This window comes from Neospora caninum, chromosome XI, assembly GCF_000208865.1.
Source record: "Neospora caninum Liverpool complete genome, chromosome XI".
NCBI classification, from domain to species: domain Eukaryota; phylum Apicomplexa; class Conoidasida; order Eucoccidiorida; family Sarcocystidae; genus Neospora; species Neospora caninum.
Window position 1 is genome coordinate 5581699 of NC_018397.1, and position 23942 is coordinate 5605640.

A 23942-nucleotide genomic window follows, 5' to 3' on the forward strand; every position below is an offset into this window, starting at 1 on the left:
CCGAAACGAAAAACTCGACGACGGAGTTGCGAACAGGGGTAGAGGGCGCCGCGCACGCGCAGAAGCGAGACCAGCAAAAAGGAAGGGATCGGGGACGGCCGGAAACGGCGGAAGAGGACGGCAAAGACAAAGAACGAGGGCAGAGGACAGGAAGGGGGGCGAGGAGAAAAGAGACGCGGGACTCACGTTGAAAACCCGCATCAAAACGAGAGAGGCGAGGGATTGCGAAGAAGTGGGCACGAAGCAAGGGCCCTCCACTGCGGTCGCGACCACGCAGGGAGACAAAAACAAAAGGGCGGAAAAAATCGGAGACAACGGCACGAAACGAGTCACGTTGACGTCAGCAGTTCCAGAATAACGTACCTATACGGGTGTGCATGGCTGCAGGGCTATATACACGTGAATATGCAAATGTGCGTGTGGCTACACTCCTCGACACACACAGGACCGGAAAACCCGACGCCGAGCGCAAAGGCGCGCTGGTTTCGGCTCGAACCGCCTTTGCACGCCAGGCCACGGAAGCCCGCGCGTGGAAAGCGCGACAAGCTACGAACTGGAGAGTGAGAAAATCCGCTAAACAACGAGGTCTGTGTGCATTCTGTGGACGAAATGCAAGCAGCAAAATCGGCGGGAACAACCGAACGGATGCAGAGACGAAGCACTCACTGTGTGTCGCGGGAGGAACGCGCACAAAACTGTGTGGAACCTAACTAGGAGATCTCTACAAGAGAGGGCATCGAGAGGCTCCAGAGGGGTGCGTCCCGCGCCTCCAGTCGGCGTCCTCAAACGCCCTGGATACCTGAGCGCCGGCGCCCGCGTCCCTGTCGCCTCACCCGCATGTAGGATTCAGATACACAAATGCTGTGCAAATGCGCTTCGTACACGCGCTGGCCGCTGACCTCTGGACGAGGTGCGAATTTGCCAGGCCGGATCGCTTTGCTCCCCCGCAAAACTGGTGCATGCACACCTACATCCGGTTCCCCGGCGCAGTCCACACACACGCATCTGGAGACGTGCACACATATGCATGAAAACGTGGAACGCGACCGACACCTCTACACAGACGTAGAGAGATACAGGCGTCAGCACCTTTTTGTCTGAGACGCTCAGCTGCGAGGCACGGACGCGTACCGACGCGCGCCCAGCGGCTCTTTGTGCATGCACATCTGCCCGCGCGGGGAAACTGAAATTAGGAGTGGGTGTTCATGTTCGGAAGACTCCCTGCTGGCTGCGGGCCAGCAGAGAAGAAGCGCAGCTGGACGGCCTGCTGCATGGGCGGAGGCAGGAAGGGGGAAGCGGTCTGTGTCGTGTCGTGGAGAGCCCGCCACTGATCTGGATATTTTCGGCTCAACGCTGCATGGGGAACCAGGGACACGACTTTTCGCGGAAAGGTGAGACACCGAAGCAGTCACAACACGCGCACATCCACCCCCACAAGCTTTTGCTTCCATCTGTGCACACAGGCACACGCTACGCGTTTCCCCATTGATACAGAAAGGGAGGAGGGGACATATGTGGACGTACAGATGAAGAAGTGGAGACACCCTCGCAACCCACGCTGGTTTCAAAGACTGTTGTTTCCTTCTTGCCACGACGTCCATCTGCATGCGCCTGCAAAACACGTCTCTGCAGCGATACCTAGTCCTTGTTCAATGCACCCCTCTACAACTGACCCACAGAAACACTTGCATCTATAAATAAACAATTATATATCAGTATATATATATATGCATATACATGTATTGTTTAATAAAGGTGCACGCCTGGGAGTGGAGAGACACGCGGGTGCATGCAGCGCGGTACCTTGAAGGACAATTGCGAATTTCTGGTTCAGCTTTTCCGGGCAAGGCTGGAAGGCGAGCATGCAGAAGACAAGTTCGTACAGACAGTCCCTGCATCCTTCAGGATTGAGCTCGATCAGAGAGCAAATGCCTGAGAATCGGGAAAGGCAGTCAGCAAACCACAAAGCGGCAGAGAGCGAAACCAACTGTATCCACCTGTGGACAAGAGACACTCGCCATGGCAAGCCAGCGTTTCGCACGACACACAGTTGCAGGGCGTTCGAAGACACGGGGCACACCTTCCTCGCCAGAGCATATATATGTACATATATATGTATATATATGTATATGTATATATATGTATACAGATGTATGTATGTATAAAACTTCCTTGTAGGGATGCATGCGGAGGAAGATGAAATGATGAACACACCAAAACAGGCACCTCTGTGGATCCCGCCTGGACAGAGGAGGGGCGACAAACGTGCTGGGAGGCGTGACCGCCAACTGCATCTCGCCTTTCCACGAGAAGAGCGCTCGCGGTGGAGAGCATAGAAAAAGACGAATCGCGCATTTGAGCAGAGAGAAACTGAGGAAGGGCCGTACCGTCGAATCCGTTCGCCTTCTCCTCGTCGTTCTTCGCGTGACGCATGATGATGCACCACTGCTGCAAAAAGTCGCCCAGGTGAGGCGCGAGCTTCGCAGGACAGACGATTCCAAGTCGCCCCTGGACACACATCCGCGCCGAAAACAGAGACAGGCGTCCGAGAGGCAGAACGACACCCGCTCAGGAGCGAGAGGGGAACAGGGTCAGAGCGACTGCCCGTAGCGAAACAGAAGAGAGACGCTTATCGGGCTCTTCCCAGAGTGGTCGGGGAAAACCCCGAACCCGCGAGGCAGATACACTGATATACACGGCAGCCTGTCGCCTCGGCTCAAACGTGCGCGCGCCGACGTCTTCCAGGCTCGTCAGAGGCTCCAGCGGGAACTCAGAGGCCAGCGAGGGGCGGTGAGGCGCCGCGCGCAAAAAAAGGTGGATGGGAACTTACCAGGGAAATGGAGACATTTTGGAGGAGTGAGCGATGCAGTTCCGGGCAGTTGACGATGCCGATGAGTTTGGAGGCGATGTTGTCGACGTGGGGCTCGATGAATTGCGGCTCTGCGCGAAGGGCCAACTCGCCGATCGCCCAGCCTGCGTTGTTCTGCACGCTCGTCGCGTGGTGCAAAAGGTGCTCAGACAGCTGCAACACGGAAAGCATAGCACGAGAAAAGGATTCGCATCCGCCACAAGCTGCTTTGCACGCTTCTGCGCGTCCCTATATGTGGCGAAACGCACACTGGAGACCTCGGTTTGTCTTCGCCAAGGCTTGAAACTGTGTTTCGTTGTGGTTCTTCCGCCTCGGCCAGCGCACCCACACGCCGCGCTTTTTCGCATTTGCCCACGACAGGCGCGCCGGCGGTTCAAGTTTTTCCGGTTGCCCCGTCTCTGGACGTTTTCCAGACGCCAAGTTTTGTCGCCTTACAATCGGCATGAGGACAGCCAGGTGGGGCTGGAGAAACTTGACGCAGTGCTTGGAGAGGTCGCCGACGAGAGCGAAGGACGACTGCAGCATGCCGGCCGAAGAGTCTTGGCAGCAGCGCACCAGCAGCGGAAGGAAGTTCAAGTTCTGGTGCGCCAAGAGCTCGCACATCTCCGGGCCGAGAGCCTCCGTGACGCCGCTCAAGAGGTCCAGGCAGGACTCGATCAAATCCCTCGACGGGCGTTCTGCCTGGAAAAGACACAAAACGCGACAGCGCCACAACCCACCCTGAGAAAGACAAGACGCAAACGACGCGGCCTCGAAGCAGAGCGAAGAGCAAGAAGGGGAGACGTTTCAACGGCCCGAGAGGTGAAACTGAGACCGAGAACCGAAAGACGCGCTCCACGTTCGACGGGAGCGTACCTGCTCGCCCTTCTCGAATCGGTCGACTTGCGTGAGAGACTCCATGAGAATCCACACACAGCGCTCAGTGACCGCTTGAGCGTACGGCACAAAATCTGCAGAGAAAAAGAGCAAACACAAGGGCGTACACGCTCACAACCGAGAAAGGCCGTCTGCGCGCGGTGGAAACGACGCGAGACTGGGGCCCAGACAGCCGTGCAAAGAACCGGATTCGCATGAGCGGGAAAACCGGAGCACGGAGACGCGAGGCGAAGCGCCACTCCGGCCATTCCAAACACCACTCTGAGGAGAAAGCATCAAGCCTTGACGATTTGTGGCGAGACCACAATACAGGAACAAGGGTTACACACAAAAACAGCTGTTGCATGTGACTGTCTCACTCCGCATGTATCCATCCCTGCACGCAAACATATATATATATATATATATATATATATATGCACATGCTTACATTTCCATACATTATACTTGCAGACACAGATATATATATATATATATACATATAGGCACGACGCTTGTGCGTTGGGGATGCGTTGCTTTGTTGGGCGGTTTCCTGGCCTCGATCTACATGTATATATACGCATGTAAGTATGTTTGCAAGTGCAGCTTTGGAGTGGGAGCTTTCTCACATGCACCGAGAGCGGTTGCGCAGTTGGTGACGCATTCGAAGAGGCCGATGAGTCCGGGGTCTTGCAAGTTGTTGATGTTTTGGAATTTTCCAAAGAGCGGTTCCATGATTTCTCGGCTGTAGGCCTCGGTGGCGAGGGCGGACCCGACGGAGTCGGCGAGGGTACCGACGGCGTCGTACAGGATGAGCAGGTTTTTCGTCTGGTAGAAGCAGAAGGCCTGCTTCAGCGTGGAGAGGATGTCCGGGAGATACGGCGCGAGGAGCAGCGAGGCTTCTTCCTCAACGGTTGCGAAGGCGGAGCACGCGGCCTCCTGCACTCGCTTGTTCCGGTCCAGCACGTGCTTCAGAATCTGCACGAGCACCGGCTTCAGGAACTGTTCTTCGTGGCGGCAGATCCAGGCGGCGTACCGACTCACGCACCAGCACGAGATGCTCCGCAGCAAAGGCTTGGGGTCGTCGCACAGGTTCAGCAGAAACTGCAACACGTTCGGCAGGTACGGCTCCAAGCTGTCTTGACATCCCTGCGCGAGGGCGCCGAGCGCCAGGACGGCGGCCTCCCGCCGCTCCCAGTTCGCGTCCACGAGGCTCGCCTCAATCAACGGCAAGACCTCAGGCAAGACAGCTTCGCGATACACCGACGCAATGTGGTCCAGGGCCAGAGCACTGCCTTTCCGCACCGACCAGCCGTCGCCCCAGGTGCCTCGCGAGTCCTCCTCCTCGTCTTCCTCGCACGCGCCCTCGCCGGCCCCGCCCGTCTGCCGGTGGAACCGAGGCTTGATGTCCCGAGCCTCGTCTGCGACCTCCGCGTTGTCGTCCTCCAGCTGCGACGGGTCCATGCAGAGGTAGTCGTACTCGTGGTAAGTCGTGTTCTTCACCAACAGCGGCAACAGCGTCGGCAAGTGACGCCGGAGAAGCTCCAGGGCGTGATCGCGGTAGTCGTGCAGCGGCTGGTGGTACCCGGAGTCTCGCAGCAGCACGGGCCAGAACTCGACGGCGTCGAGGCGCACACGGTAGTCTTCGTGGCCACAGCAACGGACCACGAAAGACAAAACTGCCTCCCCGCTCGTCATGTTGAACACCACGTCTGGGCGTACTTCCACAACCTAAAGGGAAAAAACGGGGAAAAAAAGAGGCAACGTCCGGGCTGTCGGCGAATCGCTCGGCAGGGTGTGAACTCGCGGTGCCGCCTTTGGAGACGCGCGGCGTCCGGGGACGAAACCGGGGCGTAAAAAACGAAGTGCTGAGAGGCACGCACGCGTCCACCCTAGAGACAGAGCTCGCCCGCTTGGAGAAGCCCCGCGCGAAAGGAGAAACAGCGAGAGCCCGCAGCCCCACACTCGATGTACCTGCGACGGTTCTGTCCCGTGATTCTCGCACGCCGCCGCGAATTCGAGTCGCGCGGTACCAACGCGCACACGCAGGCCGACCACGAGCTTTTTGTTTACACAACAAGACGAGAGAGAACACCCGCGAGACACGAGAGCGCGGAACTGGGGTCTTTTTGGGTGTTTGCGCATGCTTCTGCCCTCAGGCGGTCCTGTTTGACTCACTTGGACCATTCCTTGGACGACGAAGCGCGTCATCTCGGCATCCGATTCTTGCGCGAGTTGGCCCAGAAGTTGCCAATACTGAGGAAAGAAAGCCTCGAAGAGTTCCTGCGGGGCGAAGGCGCGGTTCTGCGCAAAGTGACCCAGACACGCGATGGCGTGTTTGCGGACGGTCGGTTTGTGTGGCGGGAGAGCGAGCGTGAACAACTTGGGAAGGAGGTGACCGTTGCAGAACTGCGCGAGGATTTCTTCATCTGCTCCAACTCCGCGCGCCCCGCCCTCCCGCTCGGCCACTCGCCCCTCCTGGGCGTCTCTGAGCCCCTGGCCGTTGAAGCTCGGATTTCCTGCGCGGTCGCCGGCGGCGCCGACCCGCGCAGCGTCGCCCTGGGCCTCGTTGGGGCTGAGGCTTCCACCCTCGGCAGAGGCTCCGAAGCCGCGTGCGTGCGAAGAGAGGAACAGAAGCGACGGAAAGGCGTCTTCGACGATCTTCGAGAGCGCCGAGAAGGCGCCGTCGACGACGTCCTCGCGCGGGTCGTCGAGGAGCTGGAAGAGCCGCTGTAGCGCCTCGGGCCAGGTGCCGACGCCCTCGAGGGACAGGAGACAGGTGATGGCGGAGCCTGCTGCGGAGCGCACGCTCTTCTCGTTCTCCTCGATCGCCGCGAGGAGGCGCGGCCGAATGTACAGCGAGACAAAGGCGGGGAGCGAGTGCGGCTGCTTCTGCTGGAGATTGCTCTTCAACGTCAGCCCCGCGAGCTGTCGAATGTCTGTGGAAAACTGCGGAGACGAGAGGATTTCTGTCAAGTAGCAGGGCGCGTCCACCATCGCATTCAGCGTCTGAAACGCCTGTGCTACCTGCTGCTGGACGACGTTGTCCGTCGAGCCGGCCTTCTCAAAGAGCGCGACAATCTCCGCAGTGTGCTCTGCATTTGGCTGCCACTGCGACAGCTCTGGCGAAGAGAGCGAAGAGAAGGAACCGTCTCCGCCCGGAGACGGATGGAGAAGCGACGCATTCAAATCGCCCACGGGCGCCGCCATGGCGACAATGAGAAAGGAGCCACGAGAAGCAGGGGAAAGGACGTGCAACAGACACAGGAGAGAAAACAGGAAAAGAGGCTGTTATGGAGGAGGAAGGAACCCGTTAGACGGTGAAGCCGTGGACAACTGGGCCCTCGGGGTTGCGGCAGCCGAGACCAGGTGGCAGCAGAGGAGAATGAAACAAAAACGCGGTACGAGCGGGAAGAATCAGAAACCTACGGAGAAAGGGAAAACAGAGAGTCTCTCTCTTCCGCCTTCCCCCTCGTCTCTCAAGGCACTGCTTGGGAGAGAGGCCAAGGAAAGAAAGGAGGGAACTCCAAAACACGTGAAAGAAAACCAAAAGGCATCCGTTCGTAAGACACTCACTGTATCAGAAGGATTTCGAATGCGGATTATGAACGAAACAGAAAGCGCAAAGAGTGGAGACGAGCGATAGGCAACGAAAGGGACCCGACGTATTTTCCGAGAGACAGTGCGGAGCGGACGGCGAAGAACTTAAAAAAGGGGAACAGAGACAGGCAGCGAGAGACAAAAGAAAGAGGGCGTTCCACAGTTTGGTGGCTGCTCGCCCCGGACTCCTGAGCCGAAAAGGAAACAACTCTCCCCAATGTCACCGGAGAGAACGGGGTTGAACTTTGCGGAAATTTTTAGGGGGCAAGAGACAGAGTGAGGCGAGGCAAACGGGGAGCGGGTAACGGGGAGGGGTGAACGAGGAGAGAAAAGGAAGAGGGGAAGCAGAGAGAGAGAGCAAGTCGCACTTCCGCGGGAGGGAAGGAAACCAGAGAAGACTTGTTCCTGCTTCGGTCCCCGCCCCGCCGGCCGATCCTTCTGTGTCTCTCCACCTTGAAGAGTTCCTGGAAAGGAGGCTGGCTGCGTTGGCTAACAGTTGAAGAAAATGAGCGGAAGAGGAACCTAGACGGAGACAAAGATTTCACGGCAGCGAGTTATTCTTCACTCGCGCGTTCCACAACGAAACAGGAGGAAGAGCAGAGAAGAGAACGATGGCGCGCAGAGTTGCCGGCACCGCCCGCCATTCTCTCCTTTCCTCAGACAGACACGGGACCGGACAGCGTCCAGCCTTTCTGCCCGGGGTTGAGTGAAACGGAGGACGGAGATGCCCAGAAGCCCAAACGAAAAAGATCGGCGATGGGACGATGAGGCGAAGACTGCGCACAGAGCGTCTTCTTTCTGCAGATTCTTCGCCCGGTGGAAACGGCAGCTGGGGAAAAAAGGGGGGGACAGCGAGAGAGAGAGGAGAGACAAGCGAGACGGCGGGAGGGAAAATGGAAACGAGGATGTGCGAGAACAGAGGAAACTGGCGAGGGAAGAGAGAGAAACCCGGCGGGCCAAGTCGCCAGAAAGCGCCGCCAATCGCTGTTTTCCGCAACCTTTTGCCTCCGTCCTATTTTTCTGTATATACGCCGGAGAGAGGAAGCCTTCTCTCTCCGTCCACTCTCTCCCCCCGCCACGTCCGCCTCTCTCGCTTTCACCCCCGCCTCCTCAGCTCTCGCGCCGCCTGTCCACTGCGAGGCGCGCGTGCGCGTGCGTCAGCGACTGTGAGAAAGACTCAACAATGCGCAGATGCGAGTGTGTAGGTCTCTGTCGCTGGCCAAAAGGACGGCGGGGCTCTCGCAGGCTAGCGGCGTTTCTCCGGGGTGAAAACCGTCCCCCACACGGAGAAGCGGGAGGACGCACAATTTTCCCGGAGATTTCCTCGGTACGCCACTCTTGCGCGCGCAACTCGCAGCAGAAAGGGTTCTCCCCACCCTGCGCGTGCGTGTCTCGCGCCGCGAGAGACACGCACAGTTTGAGAGCTCAGAAAACACTACAGGCGTGTCCAGCAGAGCGAAAACATATGCAGGAGTTTCTCTCGAGCGGAAGTCGCGTTCTGTGGACAGCCGCAATCCAATGTGGAAGAAAACGCGCGTGTATGTGTCTGGGCACATATCAGTGTCTCGAAAGCAGGGAAGAACGGCGCCGTCCTTATTTGTCCGAACTATGTGGCGACGTGTTCAGTGACAGCCATTCCGAGATTGCAAAAGACACTCCAAACACACACAAACTCACTGTCTCTGCATCTGTATCTCTACACATCGGTAAGCAGATGTTTGCCGGCACGCCGAGGCACGTTTTTGTGGTCCGGCATGTAGAATGTGTACGTGGAGTCTCAGACGGCGCTGAGTGCACTGCTGAGGAGTTGCCGTCGCAATCTCCTCTTCAGCAGGCACACAGGGTTGTCGTGCTGCTCCTTGGTTTCTGTAGGGGGAAGGGGTTTCGAGGCATCGCGTGGCCGGTGCATTCATCGATGTGCGCCTCAACCACCCCAGGAAAACGGGTTTTCCGCTGAAGGGGGTTTCGCCAGCCTCGAGCAGGCAACTTCCTTCGTGGAGCGAGGCAACACTTATCAGAGGAGGAAGGACGGGGTTATGTGCTTCCGCTTTCCTCTTGCAGCTTCTCTACCATTTGGATGGAGCGCCGGGCGCGCCGCCGCTCTCTGCACTGCATAGCGAGGAGGACGCTGAACGCGTCGGCCAGGTGTATAGACACCCAAAGGAACCGAGTGCAGGAGACGTTGAAATCCGTTTGCAGGGGTACTGCACTCGCTTTTCTTGTGTCTCTGGGGGGAACGTCTTCTTGAAGGCTGAGAAAGTCTGCAGGACTTGACTCACACAGCAAAAATGGAGCTCTGATCCGCCTCGGGGTGGAGTAGCTCTGCAGGGAATCCCTGTTTCCTGTCAGTGGCATCGAGCAATACAGAGCGCCGTGATCGCCGGAGGTAGCAGAGCCGGAGGTGAGAGAAACTGTTTTAGGGACTCTGGCAAGGCTAGAAATAAGGGAGTTCTGGAATTCAAGCTGGTACGCGAAGACATGAGAGTGGAACAGGGAAGAAAGAGAGCCCGGTCCGATGCATCATGCATATAGGAAAAACCCTGACACACGAGGAGCCGGGCAACTCGTAGGTTTGCGAGCGCCAAGCGAGTCCCAACCTCGGACTAGTTTCGTCTCTATGAAACCTGCAAAATCACGGCGGGCAATTCTAGATTGTGCTTCTGCTCTTCGACGTAAAGGGTGAACTTACACCTGTTCCGGCGTAGCGATCCGGCGTTTAGGCCTCCACACCGGCTTTTAGGAAAACCAGAGAAAACGCGGTTTCCCGAGGGAGACGCTGTTCCCGTCTGTCAGGGACACTCCGATCCGCACCTCCACCCGGAAAAGTAGTTACTGCGGACACTGCTGTAGAAATCAACGGTGCGAGAGGTGCTTAAGGATGCGAAAGCATTGCCAAGCTAGAGCCGCTGTCCACACTGCGTAGGCGACGCACAAGACGGTCTCCTGACAGGTGGGTGCTCTGGACTCACTGAGCAAATGAAGGAGTCGCGTTTCCACAAGACCCGGCGAGAAGAATCTGCGGGTAACGTTCTGCCGGACACGCTGTGGGCAGATGGCGAAGTCGATGCTGTCCTTATTGCGGGAACGGGGAACTTACGTTTGGCGGGTCAAGCTGAGGCTCTGGTAGGCCATATCTCAAGCGCGCGTCCGATGCGGAAACTCTTGCTTCGCGTTTCATAACTGGCCCTTGCAATTCTAGAGGGGTTCTATGCCGGATGAGCGAGGAGATCCTCTGCATGTTCGGCGTCTCGCTCTCAAGCAGCTACCACCTATTCTCGGTGCTTCAACTCTGTCTCACTTTCTTGCTCTGTTGTTCGCGTGGCTAGTCCCACTGTGCGTGGGACGTTCTTTCTTTGCCATCCTTTTCTGCGTTCTGTCTGTCTCTCGGTTCCTTTCGCTCTTCACTGCCGACCAATCATATGCGAAGTTTAAAACGATTGGCGTGCAAGCTCGATTCGCCGGGAAGAGAAAACGAGTTCAGAAAGAGGGAAAAGGACAATCTACCTCTAGAGAGACGAAACTGAGAGTCCAAAAGAGAAGCAAGTCGCGCGAAAACCCAGCTGCCCAAAAAAGAGATGCAGACGGGACGGCGGAGGACAGGCAGAAGCGGAGAGCAAAACAACTGTGGCAAGCAGTGCAGTGACCTTTAGACGTTCGCAGAGGGACACGCAACAGAGCGGCGCATGTACCCAAGTGAAACGGCCGTCGATAACAGAAGACACAAGCGGTTTGTGCATCGAAAAAGTCGTGAATCCAGACAAGAACAACAAGGAGCCAACATTAAACAGGAACCGGCCACGTAGCTCGACGACGGGGGCTGAAGCTCTCTCGTCGGGAAAAACATATATATATATATATATATGACGCTTCAAAGGGTCAAGAAGCGACGGAAAACACACTGTGATGCGTCTTCGCACGGCGCGTCTACGCATGTGCCCCGCCTTTCGGTTCGGAATCTGGTCACGAATCCTCTTGTAAAACACCGTCGACCGCGCCGGGCACCGGTGATCCTTTGTCGCCACAGTCTCGCTCTCTACCTCGCCTCTCCTAGACACCGAGAAAACAAGTGGAAAAATACCAAGCATTTTCACCCCTCCCTTGCCTTGTCACTGTCTGTGTCGGCAGAAAACACGAAGATACGTAGCTGTATGCTTTCGACTACGCCGGAGCCAGAACTGACCCGCAAGGCTTTGCCGAAGGGTCTCTGCTGTCTCAGGCGATTGGGAAGCAGCCACAATGTTCTGTAAGGCGGTTTCTCGTTCACTGTCCCTGGATTGAGACAGACCCGGTGGCGGCTCTCAATCTCTTGGCTGCCTGGCCAGGCGTTCCGCCCTGCCTCTGTAGACTGTCGGCCGTTCCTCGAATCGCTCCTCTGACACTCTCGGGCCTCGCAGTGGATGAAGCACTGGACGAACCCGAAAGGGGAGGATTCTGGAGAGGACTGAGAGCAGAAAGAGAGGTCGTGCCTTTGGTGAAGGGCTTTTTTCCTGTGGTTTTGAGGAATTCGTTTCCCCAGCTCGACAGGCGTTTCTCCATCACTTCCGTCCACGCGACGAGACGCGAGACAGCCTGCGGAAGCTGACCCGCGTCTGCGAGATCCACGTTTTCTGCATGCAACAGAACGTCCGCCAGCGACTGGCCCAGAGCAGCGGCGACACCCCCCTCCTTGAGTTCCTCATAGGCCATTGAAGCGAAGGGGACGACTGCGTCTTTTGGAGCCGCAGCGGCGTCGGCGGATCCGCACTCGAGCGCACAGGCCAGGAACGGGCCCAGAATCTCCTCAATCGCTGAACGCGCAACCGGCGCGTTTGATCCACTCGAGGCAGTCGCCGCGCCTCCGCACGGCGAAGAAGCGCGATCGATGTCGAGCAGCCTGTCGCGCATGTCACGGTCGCTGTGTGCGCTCATCATGTCCAGAGTCTCAGCTACACTGGCAGCGAGAGAAGGCGAAGAACTGAGACCCACAGAAGCCGGCCACGCGTCCGACGCCAGACTGCGGTAGACGAGGTCCGTCGCCAGCTGGTGGCAGTAGTCGTTGAGTTCTCTGACAAATACAAAGACGCAGGAACCCGACACAGAGATTACGTCCTCGCCGAGGGACATCCGGGGCACTCCCGCCCATCGCGTTCTCTCTACGTCTTTCTGTGTTGCTGCCGGGCTGCCTATCTCCACGTCTCGAGTTCCCTTTCCACGTCTTCGTTTCTGTCGTCCTATCTCCCTCCACCTGACTACCCGTCTCCGTATCTTCCCTCTCAAACCCACCGACCGCTGCCGCCTCTCCACACGCCTCCACACATTTCCCTACATTCGTTCTACGCAACTATATAAAATCCGTATATCTACTTATCTCCCTGGTTTCTGTCCTGAGGTTGACGATTTTCTTTTCTTACTGATGTTTCAAAGCACAGGACACAGGCGCTATCCCCTGTGCTCTCCCCGCACTCTGGCCTTGTTCACTGCCGGCGCCAAGAGCCGCCTGCGCTGCGCCGGCCGGCTGAGCAGGCGGGCCAGCCCCTGCCTTCGGGGCAACTGCCTTCGTCTGGACGTTTCCTTGGGTTTTTGCAGAGACAAGGGAACCCGCGGGAGCCCCAGCTGACCCTGGAACCTGCGAGGCGCCACCCTGGCGTGCGTCTGCTTGAGGGACGCGCCTCCCCTTCGTGACGAGCGTCGCCGGAGCCCGCGCAGCCTTCGCCTGAACCGGCGCAGCTGCTTTGCTTCCGCCCGCATCCGCTGCCGCTTTCGGTCTGGTTTCCCCACCAACGGCCGCGCCTCCCGCCTTCTGACCAGGTAGGAGTCCAGAAGAGAGCGAAGCTGCGAGAGCCGACTGGGCGGGTTGAGGCCTCGCGGGGTGCTTCGCGGCGACGCCCACAGACGGCGCTGCGGCGCCGAGACCGAGAGAAGGCGCAGAAGCATTCACGGCGACTGGAGACGCCTTCGCCTCCGGCATCTTGGCTTGTGGGAGAGAAGGCACACTGGACTTTCCCACGACGCCGCCATGCGTTTGGCCACTAGGGAACACAGAGGCAGCCTGAGACAGACCGGGAGAAGAGGCCTTCCCAACCGCTGGCGCGGCAGCAGAGTGCGAACTCTTCCTCAGGCCCTCGACACCGCCGCTTTGCCCCGTCGCCGCGGCTGCGCCTCCGGCTGCACTGGGCTGCGCAACGCCACCTTTTGTCGGGACTGAGCGGAGAGAGGGGGTCGGGAGCGCCGCCTCCGCTCTCGCCGAAGAAGACGAGCCTTGAACAGGATTGACTGGTCTCACTGACAGACCCGCTCCCTCTCTGTTCATCGCAGCGCCGCCTTGCGACGCCTTCGCCTTCACCTCGCCCCGCCCCGAGTCACGCGCGACTGGCCGCGACGCCAACATCTGTCCCCCTGCGCCCTGTGGCCCTCTCAGCACAGCCGCGGCGGAGACTGGCCCGGTTGGGGGCGGGGCATGCTGCGCTGGTGCGTTTGTCGCCGCTGACCGGCCTGCAGTGGGGAGGCCGCAGCCAGAGACAACTCCCTGTGAACCTGCGGCGAGGGCGAGAGAGGTTTCCTTCGCGTCCGTCTTGGTCGCCGTCCCGTCTCCGCTTGTGAGGCCAAGCACCGGCCGTGGGGCGCGTTCCTCTTCGCCTTTGGGGACCTGCGGCGTCGAAGCAGACGGCAGCATCGGTGTCTCTGGCCCGCGCACGCCTTGTTCTCGAATTGCACCGATCGGGCGCGACGACACGCCTGTCGCCCCCTTCTCGCCCTCCACAGGCCCTGAGCTCATGTTCGCCGCGAAAACGCGCTTATCACCTTCGCCTGCATGCGCCTCCTGGCCCTCAACGCCACTCGGGGCGCCGGCCTGCTTCTCGCCCTGGGCGGACGCAACAGCCGCGGAAGGCGGCAGCGTCTGGGTTGGAGAGCCTGACCCAGGGCCTGCGAGAGGCGACCCCAGACGCGGCTTCGAACCGAGACGCGGCGGCACCTTTGGAGAGAACTTCCCAGACGAGTCGCCTCTGCGATCCGGCGCCTGCACGCTCCCTGCCACAGACCCTGGCTGCTGGCGCCCCGCGCGCGCGCCTGCGCCTCCTCCGGCCTCTGAAGCCAGCGTGGCAGCGAGGGAATTCGCGGGCAGCGCGGCGCTCAGTTTCCTCGCAGCCTCCCCCCCTGCCGTCGCACCGACGCTGCTGCCTAGCGAGGCACTCCGCGAAGGCGCGAGCGACGCGACGGCCTGTTGCCTCTCGGCCATCTGCGCTTCGCGCTTCCGCCTCATCAACTCTTCAAACGGCGTCGGAGCATCAAAGTCCTTCCCGCCCTTGCCGCCCTCGCTCCTCTCTTGCAGGCCTGGGGCAGCTGCCGCAGACGCATGCGACAGGGGCGGGGACAGGACCGCAGCGGACTCTGACCCCGACGACTGTCGAGAGAGCAGGCCCCCCGCAGCCCCGGCTTTCGCGGCTGCATGCGCCTTCCCTGCATGCGTCGAAGGAAAAGAGCCCGCAACTTTCTTCGCCACGCCGAAGCCGCGCTCAGCGACAGAGGCACCCGCGGCCTTCCCGAGGAGCCCCGCGCCGAGCCCGTCCCCCCGCACGCCGTCGCCTTCTCGGGGCTTTATCTCTAAACCTGAAGCTCCGAGTCTCGCCTGTGGGGCGCTCGCCTTCGGCTGCGTCGCGGGAAGGTGGCGAAGGTCTCCAACCAGTCTGCCGCCAGGAAGAGGCAAAACCGCGGCAGTTGCCGGCGAAGCAGACGAAGCAAGCGGAGGTGAGAGCGAAGCCGCAGAGAGAACCGGCGACTGTGGGGAGACAACGGAGGTCGAAGAAACGCCTTCTTGAGACGGAGGCGGGGCCGGGAGAAGACCAGCAGTCACAGCCTGAGCAAGAAGGAGGGACCGAGGAAAACAGAGAGCACACACGCTTGACCCACAGGGAGAAAGAGAAAAAAAACCAAAACAAGGGTGTTTGACGATAAGGTGAGCAAAAAAGCGAGGATCTGACGATAAGGCGGACAAAAGCAAGAATTTGAAGACAAGGGAAGGGCGGGGAGAAAAAGACGGGAGCGCAAGAGTAGGCCAAGGAGTATGGAGACTGGAAGAAATGGCGGAGAGACAAGAGAGAAGCCTCCATGCTACCCAAGCGAGAAGTGACAGAACACCGTGGGAAGTGAAAAAACCGCTTCAGGCACACTCACGCGGTTTCCCCATTCTTTTCTCGTTCGCGCCTAACTCGTTTCTTTCCTCGCGTTGCTCCCCCCTATTTTTCGCATTCTCACCTTTTTGTTCGCCGTGTCCAAAACTCTTATCTTGTCTCCGCCTCCTGGCCGAGGGGCCCTGGCGCCGACTGCGGGGGGAGGCACGACCGGAGCCGCCTTCGCGGCGACGCCTGCCGCCTTTGGCTGATCTTCTCTGTGTCCCGGGAAGCTCGGGTCTTTCCGCTTGCTTTGGGTGAGAGACGGCGGGGGTTTGAGGCGACCGTCGCGCTGAGGCTGCAAAGGCGCACCACCGGCAGTCCCTTGAGGCTCCAGGAAGCCCGCAGAGGCGAGCGAGGCAGAAGCCTGCGCCGAGGCTGGCGACCAGACCCTCCCTCCGACCGCCGTCTGGGCCACGAAGACGTCGCGAGGAGGAGACACACGCGCGGCGGCCTGCGCAGAAGAGGCGCCTGCTTCGGCAACGGAGTGGGAAAAGTCCTCGCTGCTCCCGAGGCTGGAGAGAGGAAGAGGAGCGCCTCCAGCGGCATCCGAAGGGGCGAAAGCGAGAGACGCACTGGACGCTGCCGAGGGCTGCGCGAAGGCGCTGACTCGTTCGTGCGCAGAGACAGGAGCCGGGGCAGGCGCAGAAGCGGACTTTTGGAGCCGCGCGCGAAGCGCATGCAGTCGACTTAATTTCTCGCCTACAAAGGCCCCCTCGCCGCTGCGCGGCGCCGGCTCGCCCGCGGGGGCTTGGGGGCGTTGGGCCGCAGGTCCCCGCGCATGCAGCCCCGGCGGAGAGACAGAGGGGGGGACAGAGGCGAACGAAGGAGAAAACGGAGGGAACGGAGACGAATCTGACGAGGGAAAGGCCGCAGACAGCGACGGGGCATGCGCCCCAGCATGGAATGAGACAGGAGCCGTGCCGTCTCCAACTGCCGAGGGAGGCGCGCCGTCGCGGGGCCTCATGATGGAAAAGACGGAGGGAGCAGAGAGGGGGAGAGAGGGGAAGGGAGAGAGGGGAAGGGAGAGAGGGAGAAGAAGAGAGAGAAGAAAGAGAGGAGGAAGAGCGAAGAGAGAGCGAAGGGAGAGAGGGAGAAGAAGAGAGAGAAGAGAGGAGGAAGAGCGAAGAGAGAGCGAAGAGAGAGCGAAGAGGGAGCGAAAAGAGAAAGGAGAGAGAGAGGAGAGGGGAGACGAAGAGGGAGAAGAAGAGATGACCGTGGCGAGTGCCAGGATGCTCTTTTGTCTCTTCCTGTATTTCGACAGCGGCTGTGAGTCCAAAAAGAAGAGGCTTCGACGACGCGCGTTCTTTCCTTTTCGAGAGCGCACACGAGATAGAGGGAGGAAGAGAAGAAAACGTGCCTCTGCCCCCTTCTCTTCCTCTCCACTCTTTCTCTTTCTTTCTCTCCGCTCTTTCTCTTTCTTTCTCTTCACTCTCTCTCTCTTTCCTGATGAAGCCGCAGAGCGTCGCCAAGGCACGACAATCTGCCCCGTCGGTGCGTGTGGCGCCCTGAGAGCTCCGCGTGCAAAGCGACGACGAGACTCCAGAAAGCTCCTCCTCCTGTTATTGTGTGTGCGTTTTGTTGCTCCTGTAGAGATAAAAACGAGAAAACTGCTCGCCTCCTGAAAACGACAGACTCCAGCTGGATGCCTGCTAGAAGAACGACACACACAACTGAACAAAATCCCCCCTGATCTCCAATAAATGTATCACCACGCCCCTACACAGAGAAGCAAACACAAGCAATATATACATGCATGTGAAGCTCCAGCAAAAGGTCTCCCCGGGGGCTACCGTTGCGTTCTTCGCAGTAGTTTTTCGGCACACATGCGCGTCTTGGGCCTTTTCTCCTACTCTTCGGATCAGCTGCGACCGCTGTCGGCTCTCTCGCGCTGTGTAGACTCAACTGCTCCGCCTCTCTCCGGAAAGCCTTCCAGCGCGCCATCACCCGCGTCTCGCTTTTTCTGCATGCGGAGACTCCTGGCTGCCTTCGCCCCCCTCGCCTAGCAGAGCTCCTCACCTCGCCAGGAACCTAAAGAGGCTTCCCTACACAAAAAGAGACAAAAGAGAAACAGAGAGAAAGACAGAAACTGAGACAGCGTGTACGAAGCTGGAAGAGCAGAACAATTTCTCGCGGCGAGAAGGGACTGTCGACACCCTCCAGCCCCCCCCCCCCCGCCCCGCTGCGCGTTTCCAGCGCCAAGGCGAGGCTTCGACACCGAGCCGTTTCGCCTGCGTTGAAACGGGCGACGAACCGGAGACGGTCGCCTGCGCTAAGTAGCAGCCCTTTCACTTTTCCGTTTTCGAGTTACGGCCTGTTCCGACTCGAATTCTGGCGGCAGAAAAGAGAAAAAGCTTCTTTCGAGAAGCAGGGAACCGGGGTGGATTGCGCACCGCGCTCTCGCGTGAAGGGCGAGAGGCGGCATACGGTGTTACAGGCGACGTGGCCCAATGGATAGGGCGTCTGACTTCGGATCAGAAGGTTGTGGGTTCGAGTCCCATCGTCGTCAGCTCTCTTTCTTTCAAAAAATTTTCCGTGGGAAAGAATTTTTGCCGCTCTGCGACCTCATCGGAGAGAGGATTACTTTCTCTTGTTTTCTTTTTGGACATTCTTGTCCGCGAGACGCGACAGCCGTGCACTCGACTGGACCCCCCCCTAAAGGACCGCAACACTTTTTAATACAGTTTTACACAAATACGCATCTAGAAATATTTTCACGTGCATATATTGGGAGAAATATTTACGCAAGCCCCCGCCTATATATATATATATCGATTTCCATGCATCTGCTCACATAAGGATATATATCGTGTGTATACGTTTCTACGTCCATCTGCATATATGCATATATATATATATATAGAGAGAGAGAGAGAGAAGGCAAAGAGAAGGGCGTTCTGCGTTCTTTCTATCTCGGTTTTCCTTTTGTGTAATAAATGCTCTTCTCTTCGTTTATCTCCTCTCCTTTGGTTTCCCCTCGGCGATTCCGTGTGGGGTGTCGCCGGCAATTCGGGAAAGACCAGCAGTTACCACCTCCTCCGCACACGCCCGGCATTAAAAACATGAAGATTATAGGTAACCCATGTATTGTTATTATCACATTATGAGTAGATATTGTCTCTGTGTACGAGTAATCCGCGACCCAGAACTTGTTCTGGTTGCAGGCGGTGGAGAGCATTCGACCGTTGACACGACGTTCGCAAACGCTTCTTCCGTTTGTCGCGCTTGCGCCTCCAAGAGCGTGAAGCTTCCCAAAAGTTTTAGAATTCTTCTACTTACAATTAAATAAGTCTCGCAACCATGCAGACTAAAATCCTCGCTCAGAGTTGCGTTCTACATCATCACTACAGAACTCGACATTGCCAAGGTAACCAGATGACGATCTCGTGTGCTGCGGGACCTTTCGTTCTGGCCTTTTTCCTAGAGCTGTACGTCCACTTGGATCTATCTTTAATCGCCAGGTAGCATTTCGGACATGCATGGATGGTCAGCATACAACAGACAGGTATGTAAGAACGTACTTAGGCATACGAAGTAGAAAAAACCGGGTTACAAATACGTGTATAATATACACTTATGGGCACAGATACATGTAGATATGCGTTTCAACCTGAGCTTCCATATATATATATATATATATATAATGTGAACTGAATAGGTATGCATCTCTAATCGGACTTCAGTTGTGGAGAAACGTCTACCCATGCGCAGATATATTTAGGTAAACTCAATGCTCAACTTCTCTAAATGTGTGTATATCATTATAATTTCATCTGTCGTTATGTGTGTATGCATGTATATATATATATATATACATATACATATTGCATGCTGGCAGCGCGAAGAAGCGAGGGCAATAGCTTCGGAGAAGGTTGAAACATCTTTGCAATTCTGGCAGTCGATTGCTTGGCAAGTGTCTGGTTCGAGTTCGGCAGGCTTCGCGCTCGAAAAAGGGCGGCATTTTGCTTGCGCGAAACACGCACTTGTCCTCTCGGAGGTACAGAGAGGCCAGTGACAAAACATTTGAACATTAAGTTCAGTGCACCGGTCAAATACGGATTCAAAAGGGATCTTTGCCAATACCAACGGATATACCGAGCGGTATACATATATATATATATATATACATAAAATACATACATATACATACATATATATATACATATATATACATATATATACATATATATACATATATATACATATATATATATATATATATATATATATATATATATATGTAGATTCTGGCTTTTGTCGTATGTAGAGCGGAAGGCCGCTTCAGCGTCCCCGATCTTTCCCCTCCCTTCCGTCTCGTCCTCAGCGGCGTTTATAAATACACGGTCGCAACAGCGACGCTTCGAGCCGGTCCGCCCCTTTCTTTTTTCCATCTGTCTTCGCATCGAACGCTTGGACCGGCTGCTGGCTCCTGCCTCCTTTTTTCCCCAACGCCTTCATGCTCTTCTTCCCTTCGCGTTCTTCCACTGCGTCATCTTGACGTGCGCGTCCGCCGCAGCTCTTCGTGTTGTGCTTTTTATTCTGGCGTGCGCCTTCTCTTCGAAACTCCAAGAGGATGAAGAAGGACTTGATGTTTTCCTGGCGCAGTAAACGCATGCAAAACGGAAACGCACAGCCCGACGGAAGAATATACCATTTGAAGTAAATTATTTGGAAAGAAAATCTTTCAAACACGGCTCTCCCAGTGTACCTGCAGCTTTCCCCCCGCGTGTCGGGTTCGTCAGTCAGACGCCAGGCTGCTGGAACTCCCTCAGCCACGCCCACCTAAATTTCTTCAAAAGCATAAATTAAAGATGCCACTCTCTCCTCTCCAAACAGATGCATGCAACTGCGTGAAAGGTTTTCTCCATGCGCTCCCGTCAATAGGCGTACGGTACTCACTTGATACCCGACTATGTATCGGCTTTAGTGCCCGTACATGCGTATGCATATATATATATATATATGTAAAGATGTGTACATTTGTATTACATATAGAGATGTAGACCAGCTTTCTCTGTATGCATTCGTGTATACTATCTTCTGTTTCTATGTGCAGATACAGAGTTATGTGATGTCGAATAAAAGACATGCCGGCGGACTTGATCACATCTCTGTTTTCTTGGGTCGTCACCTGGTTCGAATGACGCACCGTTTTCTTCGTGCCTCCCCCTAGTCGTTCTCATACCACTGTCTCTGACTGTGGCAACACCGGGCTCTCCGTGGAACAGCAATGCTCTAGAGAGAGACGAGCTCTACGGTTTTGCTTATTCTTCTCTCGCGCAGCCGTACACACTGCATGCACCTATCCCTGTTCTGCTTTTTCGCATGCACAGCCGTACGCACTGCATGCACCAAAATCTCTTTGTTTCGTTTGTTCTGCTAATTCTCTGGACTCAATGGTTGCGTTTCCCTCTGCCCTCCTGTGTGCGTTTTGCGTCTTCTCTCTCGTCTCTTTTCCTGTATCTTTGCGCACGACCGCAGTAAGTTTCTCGCGAGCTGTGGTAAGGGGCTATTTGTTTTTGTCGGGATTTTCGCGTTTGCCCCCCGTCTCTCAGCGCATCCTCTGCAAGTGGGTTGGGCCGTACAGGAGTGCGGGTGAGCGAGAAGCCGAGGCCTTCGACTCCCCGAATAAAAGCCGATTCGTCTTGCATGCGCGAGGTGACCTCGGCAATCTTCAACAAGCCCCTGTGCGAGAATAAGGCCACAAAAAAACAGCCCAGGTTCAGCGGCATGTAGCGATGGAGGGTGAAGCGGAGACACCACATACACACACGAGGATGGTCAACGGAAAGCGGCAGCTCACGCCGAGTCCCGCGGACGACAAAGAAACAGCTGAGAGGCGTGCGTCTTCGAAACTGAGAGAGGCTCACCCTGGTTTGAGGACGCGGTGCGCCTCTTGCAGGAATGACGGCCAGTCCCGGCCCATGAGACTGAGGCAGAAAACCGCTGCATGGACACTCTCCGCTACCAGAGGCAGCTGCGGCACACACGGAAGCAGAGACAAAGGGGCGGAAGATGAGCGACCGAAGCGGAGAAAGCGGCGCGGAAAAAAGACGCACTCCGAGGTCTCGGCCGACCCACGCGAGAAGGCCGAAAAGGAAGGGAAAAGCAGGCGGCACAGACACGGGCGACTTACGTGGGCGATGTTGCAGGCCGTAACTTCTGGCCGAGCAGCAACGAGATCGAAAGAGCGAATGTTCCTGGCGAGACAACGCAACGCGAACGTGCCTCAAAAGAGAAAGAAGCCATGAAATGACAAGAGCCGAACAGATTGCGTCCTCCGAGACGCTCAGCCTTCGCGGCGAAGACTTGAAACGGCGCGCTGCTTTGGCCGAAAACAAAAACAAGCGGGTCAGGAAGGGGAAAAAGATACAGACACGAAACTGCATGTGAGAGAGTCGATGCGCACCCAATGAACGCTAGATAGGGAAACGCGAAATATGAGCGCATATGTGCCGGAATAGCTAGAGAGAAGAAAAGTGGCCGAGAGAGAAGGAAGAAAGGGAAGGAAACGGGAAGCGAGGCGGAAGCGGAAAGAGAGAAGGAAAAGAAAAGCGTGGAGGAAACGTACCGTTCCGGGAAGCTCTTGGCGAGGTCGGCGTCTCCGCAGCCTAGGTCGGCGATTCTGCGTGCGTGCGCGGATGGGAGAGAAGCAGAGAGACGAAAGGACAAAAAGACACGGCACCGAAATCCTCGCTATGCTTGCCGAGGGAACTGGCGATGTGCCTTTATGACATTTTGAAAAGCTTCTCGAGCTCGCTTTGGTGCACGCAAGGGTGGAAGCGACGAGCAGACAGTGAAAGGGCGAGAGCGTCCAGCGCAGGCAAGAAACGTTTCTTTTTCACTCAAGGGAACTGAAGACGGAAGAGAGAGGCATCTCCCCTATTTAAACTCAGCTAAAGGAGAGGAAGAGCGGCATCTTTCACCCTTACAAATAGACGAGGGCGAGACTTACATCCACGCAGGAGGCAACAGGCGAACCCAGGCTTTGATGTGCGTGAGCGGGTTCGAGGGCCAGTGTGTCACCTGCACTCGGTAGCCCTCGTGGTACTGCGAAAAAGCCGACAAACGCAAACAGCAGAAAACCGAGCTAAGCAGAGACGTCAAACGGACAGAAAGAAGACGAAACGTTCTTAAACACGCCTGCCCAAGACGATCGTGGACGACGACCGAGAGAGACGTAGAAAAGCCGAGAAGCGAAAGTATCCAGTGAAACACAAAGGCAACTGAACACGCCTGAGCATATATATCTATATATATATATATATATATATATATACGAATAACGGTATATGCATGAATATATGTATGCACATGGATATACAATATATATAGATATATATACAGACGTGACGACATAGAAGATGTAACGATATGCGTGCAGTGCGACACATTGTTTTCCCCGGTCTGTTCTGTGTTTTCTCTCTCCGTTTCGCCACTGTTGATTCTCGAACTGCCTACTGCGTGGAAGAGTGACGGATCCTTGGTGAATGCAGCCAGGGCTTGCTCTCCAGTTGAGGTGTACAGACTCTGGTTGAGAGAGCGAAACCGGCTTCCCTGCAGCCGCTGCAAAAGCGCAGATTTTTGTGCGCCGAGCGCCTGCCTGTGTCTGCCGACCCCCTCTCGGGACATTGCCTTCTCGTCCAGGTTCATCCCCTGAGAGCGTCTTTCCCCCTTTTGCTTCCGGTCATCTCGTTCTCCTTCCAAGGCAGGAAAACCCGACTCTCCTGTCGCAGGAACACATGCATATTCTCCCTTGTCCTCGCTCTGCTGTTCTCGTCGCTCTTCCTTGCCCCTCTGTTTCTTCTTGCTTTTCTTTCCTGACCCCGAGACCACCGGGAGAGGCTCTGCCGACGGCTCTCCAGACGCTGTCTCACCCGTCTTGTTTTTTTTCCTTCTCTTCTTCTCTCGTTTCTTCGCACGAGCCTCCTCAGCCGTTCGCGTCTCCGACGAGACACCGTCTCCACTACCTCGAGCAGACAGGGACGGCACAAAAACCCCTTCTTCTTTCCTGGCGGAAAGGAGAGGCAAGTCGTGGAGCCTCCTTTCGACATGTCCCGATTCTTCTCGCTTGTCGCCCGCTTTCCGTTTTTTGGTTTTTTTCCGTACACTGCTCGAAATGCCAACCTCTTCTCTGTGTCGCTTCTTCACTAGGTTGGAGAGTTTCCCCCTCGAAGCAGCGCAGGATGAAGGCGAGGAAGAGGCAAACGAGGAGTCAAGACGGGGCGAGGAGAGAGGACGGGGCGAGGAGAGAGGACGGGGCGAGGAGTCAGGATGGGGCGAGAAGGCAAAGCGGGATCCAGCAGGTTTCTTCGCCTTCCGGCCGGAAGAAAATCGAAGGGACAGCATGATGGACGCTAGGGCGAAAAGAGAAAAAAAGAATGAGGCAGTGGAAATGGGTGACGGTAGTCGGAGCGGAGAGAAAAGAAGGAATTGAAAAAGCGAGGCACAGACTTCCGATACCACCCGGA

The 23942-nt window shown here is 56.7% G+C and overlaps 3 protein-coding genes and 1 non-coding gene across 4 annotated transcripts; 1 reads left to right on the forward strand and 3 right to left on the reverse strand.

Annotated features, from left to right (window-relative positions):
- Positions 1 to 1189: 1189 nt before the first annotated feature.
- NCLIV_059680 (CBR-IMB-2 protein, related) lies at positions 1190 to 6934 on the reverse strand (the record flags this gene model as incomplete). The annotated part of the gene is made up of 8 exons (XM_003885522.1): positions 1190 to 1353; positions 1804 to 1932; positions 2388 to 2508; positions 2831 to 3022; positions 3305 to 3550; positions 3725 to 3819; positions 4354 to 5455; positions 5903 to 6934. The coding sequence occupies 8 exons, from the start codon at positions 6932 to 6934 to the stop codon at positions 1190 to 1192; spliced, it is 3081 nt and encodes a 1026-aa protein (XP_003885571.1).
- A 4650-nt stretch (positions 6935 to 11584) lies between these two features.
- Positions 11585 to 16438, reverse strand: NCLIV_059690 (conserved hypothetical protein; the record flags this gene model as incomplete). Its single annotated transcript, XM_003885523.1, has 3 exons — positions 11585 to 12368; positions 12715 to 15158; positions 15557 to 16438. 3 exons carry the CDS (start codon positions 16436 to 16438, stop codon positions 11585 to 11587), a joined length of 4110 nt encoding a protein of 1369 aa, XP_003885572.1.
- A 1469-nt stretch (positions 16439 to 17907) lies between these two features.
- Positions 17908 to 17980, forward strand: NCLIV_t130014. Its single transcript has one exon. It is a non-coding gene; the product is annotated as a tRNA-Arg (tRNA).
- Positions 17981 to 19791: 1811 nt separating this feature from the next.
- NCLIV_059700 (hypothetical protein) lies at positions 19792 to 23820 on the reverse strand (the record flags this gene model as incomplete). Its single annotated transcript, XM_003885524.1, has 6 exons — positions 19792 to 20067; positions 21057 to 21156; positions 21342 to 21448; positions 21608 to 21671; positions 22427 to 22521; positions 22933 to 23820. The coding sequence occupies 6 exons, from the start codon at positions 23818 to 23820 to the stop codon at positions 19792 to 19794; spliced, it is 1530 nt and encodes a 509-aa protein (XP_003885573.1).
- Between the last annotated feature and the right edge of the window lie 122 nt (positions 23821 to 23942).